Source organism: Physella acuta, unplaced genomic scaffold (assembly GCF_028476545.2).
Source record: "Physella acuta isolate Inbredline_101_S28 unplaced genomic scaffold, ASM2847654v3 ptg001352l, whole genome shotgun sequence".
Taxonomy (NCBI): domain Eukaryota; kingdom Metazoa; phylum Mollusca; class Gastropoda; family Physidae; genus Physella; species Physella acuta.
The window spans coordinates 196319-203842 of NW_026732867.1; the positions used below are offsets into that span (position 1 = coordinate 196319).

General features: G+C 41.9%; 1 protein-coding gene across 1 annotated transcript; it reads right to left on the reverse strand.

The window, feature by feature from the left end:
• Positions 1-5035: 5035 nt before the first annotated feature.
• On the reverse strand, positions 5036-7174 carry LOC131926932 (calmodulin). The gene is made up of 3 exons (XM_059282535.1): positions 6896-7174; positions 5591-5685; positions 5036-5387 (listed from the first exon to the last, which is right to left on the reverse strand). Exons 1-3 carry the CDS (start codon positions 7040-7042, stop codon positions 5183-5185), a joined length of 447 nt encoding a protein of 148 aa, XP_059138518.1. The 5' UTR covers positions 7043-7174; the 3' UTR covers positions 5036-5182.
• Positions 7175-7524: the final 350 nt, after the last annotated feature.

Here is a 7524-nt window from a genome sequence, read left to right on the forward strand (position 1 = left end):
ATATGTTGATTTTTAGTATTTGCTTAGTCAGGCATGACTTTAAAAAAAAATTATAGAACTTGTAGCAATACACTAGTTTAAAAACACGCTGGCTGCTTGCTAAGTAAAGGAATTTTTTAAATGTTTGGTAGTCAATACGTCATCTGACTTTAGTTGAGTTCAAACATTCTTGTCTAAATTAGCTTTTGCCCAGCTGTTGCACACAAGTTTTCAACATGATTCACTCGACCAGCAGTTGTCTGAATTTTTTATATGTTAATTTATACCTGCCAACAAATGGTGGCCAGGATTAGGCTTTATACTAAAATATGTGTATGTTGAATGCAAAAATTGTGTTTAAAGAACAAAAACATTGTGTACACAGTAACTTTAACATACAACAAGAACGTAAATTTTGTGTTAGACATCTTGTCATTTTTACTTTTCTCCCAATCTGATATAGGCTATGCTAGCCTGTGGGTTGTGACATTCAGTCTGATTAAGTTCTAGCACGCTGTCTCTCATTGATTAGTTTGTCAACACGCGGAAAACTTTTTATTTACTTACAACGTGGGCAATTATAAAACTTTTTGAAAGAAGAACTTGTCTATGTTGACTAATTGTTTTTATTATCGTCTTATGTGTGCAGCCAGCCATCACATACACCCAACAAGCATAGACCCAGTAAGCACATACATACCCAGGCAGCCCATACACGCATACATCCAGCTAGCACATACACTCAGCCATACACCCAGCTAGCACATACACTCAACCATACACACAGCTAGCACATACACTCAGCCATACACCCAGCTAGCACATACACTCAGCCAGCACATACACTCAGCCATACACCCAGCTAGCACATACACTCAGCCATACACCCAGCTAGCACATACACTCAGCCATACACCCAGCTAGCACATACACTCAGCCATACACCCAGCTAGCACATACACTCAGCCATACATCCAGCTAGCACATACACTCAACCATACACCCAGCTATACACCCAGCTAGCACATGCACCCAGCCATACACCCAGCTAGCACATACACTCAACCATACACCCAGCTAGCACATACACTCAACCATACACCCAGCTAGCACATACACTCAACCATACACCCAGCTATACACCCAGCTAGCACATGCACCCAGCCATACACCCAAATAGCACATACACTCAGCCATACACCCAGCTAGCACATACACTCAGCCATACATCCAGCTAGCACATACACTCAACCATACACCCAGCTAACACATACACTCAGCCATACACCCAGCTAGCACATACACTCAGCCATACACCCAGCTAGCACATACACTCAACCATACACCCAGCTAGCACATACACTCAGCCATACACCCAGCTAACACATACACTCAGCCATACACCCAGCTAACACATGAACCCACACAGCACATACACCCAGCTAGCACATACACTCAGCCATACACCCAGCTAGCACATACACTCAGCCATACACCCAGCTAGCACATACACTCTGCCATACACCCAGCTAGCACATACACTCAGCCATACACCCAGCTATACACCGAGCTAGCACATACACTCAGCCATACACCCAGCTAGCACATACACTCAGCCATACACCCAGCTATACACCGAGCTAGCACATACACTCAGCCATACACCCAGCCATACACCCAGCTAGCACATACACTCAGCCATACACCCAGCTAACACATACACTCAGCCATACACCCAGCTAACACATACACCCAGCCATACACCCAGCTAGCACATACACTCAGCCATACACCCAGCTAACACATACACTCAGCCATACACCCAGCTAACACATACACTCAGCCATACACCCAGCTAACACATGAACCCACACAGCACATACACCCAGCTAGCGCTTAAACCCTGCCATACACTCACCAGCACATACGCCCAGCCATACTAGCGTAGCATATAAACATCACCAAGACATAATCCATAACTAAGCGTCAACAACTGTCAAGACTATGGGATGGCGACCATTAGAACAATTCACTTTGCCATTTAATATTTATCGCCGTAATAATGCGAATGGAAACTATTGATTGACCTGAGTGTTCTACCCTTTGTTGTAAACTAGTGCCGTTGTTTATTTTAAATTAAAGCTCAAACTATTAGGGTAGATGGGGGGAGGGGGGGCGGCGGGGAAAGAATTGAAAGCCTTCTAATCCTACTGTGCATCTGATCACTTTGCTAATCGAAGACTGCAAATGTATTGACAAACGCACTCCAATTATCTATATATATAATTCTCTTCTGGGAGACGATAGAAAACAAGCTGTAAACGCGCTCCCTACCATCCCCACCCCTACATGGTCTTAGTGAGCTGTGGTTCACGCTATGTTTACCTTCGTGGAGTCGGGTTTAGTGACGGCTATTATGGGCAGCTAATTTAGTTTGAAACGATTTTAAACGTTGGGGGGGGGGGGGGGGGGGGGGAAGAAGGAAGGGGGGGGGGGGTATGGTCCTTAACGAACGAGCTACTTATAGTGTTTTAAAGAAATATTTTCAGTGTCAGCGTTGGTACTGTCGAATTCACAAATTATGAATTACTGAAAAGTAGAAAAAAGAAACAACTAAATAGCGGCGTATGTTATGCCGCGGGCCGGCTCGTATAATATAATAGGTCTAGTCGAGATTGTTCTGAATACACAATTAAAAAAAAAAAAGCCAAATCAAGTACAGACACATACATATATGGGAGGAGGGGGGGGGCAGAATTTACAGCTTGCTCCCTGTGCTACACGTTGCCTCTACACCTCTACAATCACCCCCACCCGCCCCCGTCCCACCCCCTTGTGTTATTTACCAATGGCACAGCCCCTAGAACAGGGCTGTCAGGTCCACTTGCACGCGCACGCACGTGTGAGTAATAAACAAACAATGTATTGCTTTATTAATCCACATCTAATAATTAGATGGTTAATTGTTTGTTGCCTGTGGATAACAGATTACCCTAGGCTTTATATTGAAAACAACGAAATATGAGGGTTTTAAGTAGCGACATTTTTACAGGTAACAAAAGTATAAACACATTGATTCAATGTACAACACAGGAATGTGATAAGCATTAAGTAACATTGTGTGTGTGTGTGTGTGTGTGTGTGTAGAAGGGCCTCGCGAGTTAACTGCTACCCTTATGTTGCTACTGGATCTAACAATGTTGGCCTATCGTGTGTGAGACTAACTGGCAACATCTGCTTTATTTTGTTCTAGAATCATAATCCTCGCTTTTGGTGTAAACATACTGTAAGGCTTTGCATTGGCGATGAACTATGTAGAGTTGAAAATATTCAGCTTCCATAAGACCTAAAAGCAAATGGGATAAAATAGGGATAGCCATGGGTACTTAGGTATTTACTTAGGTCTTATCTGTAGACTTAGGCCTTTGGTAGTTTTTTGTCTTGTGTGTAGACTTTGGTATAGGCCTAGGCAGTGGCGTAGCGAGGTCGGGTGTCACCCGGTGCGGCACTTAATGGTGTCACCCCCCCCCAGAGGCGTAGCGACCCTTCCCGGGGACAAACTTTCAAATTTTCGATTTGCACCCCCCTCAAATTTTCGATTTGCACCCCCTCAACTTTCGATTTGCACCCCCCTCGAACTTTCGATTTGCACCCCCTCAAGTTTTTCTCTATATATTTTGCTATTTTTTGCCTTGGTGTCACCCCCCTAAAAAGTGTCACCCGGTGTGGTCCGCACCCCCCCCCCTCGCTACGCCTCTGGGCCTAGGCATAGTTTCTTTTCAATTATGTTATAGACTAGTAGTTTATTTGTGCGTTATATAGTCTTGTTTAAAGCTTATTTCACCTACCCTGGCATTAGCCAGTTCACATTAGCCAGTTTGGGGAGGGAGACAAAAAGATAGACTGAAGGAAGTGAATATCGAACGGAGGAGGATTGATGTCAGATGTTCATTCAACAAGAACTAGAGTGCTGCAGTTTTGCGAGCCAACGAGATACACCGTGTCTCCTTCGAAGAGATGCCTGATAAAACGTCAAGGAAATAAAACGTCAACAAGATTATCTACCTTGAATAGATAATGCCTGAAAGTTCCCCGAGCATCACTTGCAGCGCATGATGCAAGTTTTTATTTTATTCAATGCTTTATCAAATGCTTGGAACATTATTTTCCAATTATCTAGCCACAAATACCATGCTCCGATTTGTTAACTAGATCTAGTGGTGAATCCATATTTCGACTCATGTTTTAGAGGCAGGCTACATGGGTAAAAAATAAACTCGTTTTCGATCGTTATTTATACTCTCATGCTATTTGAATGGTAAAGTTTCTTGTTGGCATAATTTCAATAAGTTCAATTGCTATGTCTGAAAAAGCAAAAAGCTGACGTGTATTGAGGTCATTAATAACAGATGGCTTGCCTTTAGAGCCGATCCCATTCCCCCCCTCCTCTCCCCCCCCCCAAAAAAAAAACACATATCTCCTCAAATAGTCTAAAATTTTCCCCCCAAAATAATCATATCAAATAACAATAGAGCATTAATAGAGCAATTTGCCGCACTTTCTTATCGCCCACCCCACGACAGCCCGAACCACCTATCCCCCATGAGCGTGATATCATTTATGAACGACCCCCCCCCCCCCAACCCATTAAAACAAGAGTCGTTTTAAAAATAACTACTTTCTCTAACATTTAATATATTTGCACATCTTGACATAAAATAATTAAAATCATGCATTATATAGGCTACTGTGTATTCCATCTTACATGAATTTTTAGAATATATTTGATGACATTTAAACTTTGACAGCAGTAAATAATTTTTAACATACTTTTAAGTATCACGAGGCTTATTTACTGTATTATTGTAGGTACTATTTTGTTTAGTATTTCTTTTAGTAGTCTATTGAGGGTTGTTTCAAAACAACTCATACAGTTAGGATGAGAGTGGTAGAAAACCAAAGCATAAAGTTATCGTGTACTATGGCCGATTGTTAAATCATTGATACCGAATCACGTTAATTAAAAAAATAGTCTTACAATGATAACAAATTTCCAAAATTTATAAGGTTGTTTTTAATGTATGTTTCTAAAGTAGATACAAAAATCTTGTATTTCAATTTAAAAATTATACGTTGGCGTGAATCTAAGACCACTGTCAAACACACGAGTTCAGACTTGCCAAAAGTATATGAATGTCATCAATTATTTAGACATCCACAATCTTAGGAGCTCTTCAAAGTCGATCAAGCCGTCCCCGTTGACGTCCGCCTCTTTAATGAGATCATCCAATTCCTCATCTGTAATGCTCAAGCCTTGTTCTTTGACCAAGTTTATTATTTCAGTTTTATCCAGCTTGCCACTGCCGTCTTTATCGATGGATTTAAATAAAGTTTGCAGTTCTGCCCTCCTGTATTGCATAAAATATCAAATGTGTTAACAATACAGAATCTGAAAAAATCGCAGCCATATATTTTCGTTAACAAGTGATTGTTAATTCGAACTATAATTATCGTGTACTTGGAGGAAAGTTTTAAGAAAAGGGTTTAACTTGTGTATGATTTAGGACTTAGCCTAGGACCTTATCAAAATGGTTTTCTAAAGTTTGCTTACGTCACTTCCTTTGGATCTTTAGCAAACAGGGCAGTGCTGAACTCGTTCCAGTCCACTAACTTGTCGTTGTTTGCATCGACTTCAAAAAACATTTCCTTCAAATAGAAAGTTGTTACAATTACTGACACGACAGGAAAAGATTAATTGCAAACTCGTGAGTTTGAATTAGAGTCAGTAATAGGACCTGCGTATTTCAACTTGTAATAGAATTATGACATCTTGTATTTAAATTTGTGACAGAAGTATGACCTCGTGTATTTGTATATTTAACAGAAGTATGATCTTATTTGTTTGAACTTCTGACTTAAGTACGACCCCATGAGTCCAATTTTTTCCAGTGTTTTTTAGACATGTATCTCCGGGGCGGGGCGGGGGGGGGGGGGGGGGGGGGTGCACTTGAAACTATATATATTCTATTTCGTTCAGGGGGCCATTCGACGTGCTTTGGGTGGTGGGGGTGGCAGCGCAGAAGAAACTGAAAGAAACTCTCCTTCCTTCTCCCAGTAAAACTTCAAAGTTAATTTGAAGCTCTTATTTTTTAAAATGTAATTTAAATGCGCGCGCGCCCGTGTGTGTGTGGGGGGGGGGGGGCGTGCGCGTGTGTCCTTGAGGCTTCCCACTAAACAGAGGCATCTTTTTTTGTTTCAATGTTACACTACCAATATTCTTCCAACCTCTTCTTTTAGTACTCGGTTGTTTTCAGAGATGAAATCTTACAAATAGTTTTTGTAAGTAAAATCGACTTTACCCACTAGATAACTGCATCGTTTAGGTTGCTGCAGTGTTTATTTCAATCAATGATTCATCATGCGCCGGCAGACGACAGCACACTAGGGCGACAGTTGTTTATGTCTATGTGTACGATCGACGCACAACAGAGTAGGGGCGGGAGGGGGGGGGGTGGAGAGTTTCTAGAACATATCTGGCTTTTAATGAGCTGGTGCAATCTAAGACTGTGACATTTTATCACAAGCAGCTTTAGAAAGTCATACTGGTGAAAAAACACGTTATGCTGAGTTATAATTATGGTGTGTTCATGGGGTGGGGTAGAACTTCGTGGAATCATTTGATGGGGGGTGCTTGGCTTTATGCTGCGAAGTTCCACAATAAAGGAGGGGGTGGTTAGTAATAACGTAAGAGAGTAAAATTGGCTAAAATTTCTTGACGTTATATATTGCCTTAAACAAACAAAAAAGGTATAGACCAATAACATCTTCATTGTCCCCTATATACTTACATTTTTACATATTGAATGACATTACAAAACATGATATAAAAATTTGCGACGAAAAAAAAAAGTCTTACAGCAATTTCTTGATCGGTGCCCTGGAAGTTGGGACAAGCACTTCGGATAACTCGTGCCAGCTGGCCCACTGTTATAGGGTTACCCCCGTTGGCCTGGTCGAAGAACACTTTACATTTCTCCTCAAAACTTTTCGTCGTCTGAGACATGTTGTTGCTGGTGGTGTGTATGTCCGCTCGGTACTAGAGTCGGCTGAGGACTGTGCGAGATCGGAGAGCGAGGCTGTGGGGATGTAGGCGGCAGCTGGCTAATTCAGGCGTTGTCGCGGCTTCACGCTTGAAATGGATTGACACGCTGGAGAGGTAGCAAAGTCTCTCCCACCCTCTCTCTCTCTCTTTTCTTCTCTCCTAGCAACAGCTGGACTCACGAGTCGGCAATTTTAAAATAAATGAAATAATAAATTAAATTAGTCGTCGGTTTAAATCCGAAACAGGATTAGGACGAGCAGTAGTAAGCTTATAAAGACAAAAAGAGCATACTATGGCAAACTGAATGTGAATTACATGGAGGCAGTGGCGTAGCGAGGTCGGGTGTCACCCGGTGCGACACTTAAAGGTGTCAATCCCCCCCCCCCCCTCCAAAGGCGTAGCGACTCTTCCAGGAGACAAACTTTCAATTTTCGATTTGCACC

Bases quoted from the DNA above. Each gene is read 5' to 3' on its own strand.
- LOC131926932 (XM_059282535.1), bottom strand. From the start codon at position 7,042: ATGTCTCAGACGACGAAAAGTTTTGAGGAGAAATGTAAAGTGTTCTTC. The intron at 5,686-6,895 runs GTAAGACTTTTT...TTCTATTTGAAG, and splicing joins GCACCGATCAAGAAATTGCT to GAAATGTTTTTTGAAGTCGA. The intron at 5,388-5,590 runs GTAAGCAAACTT...TATGCAATACAG, and splicing joins AAAGATCCAAAGGAAGTGAC to GAGGGCAGAACTGCAAACTT.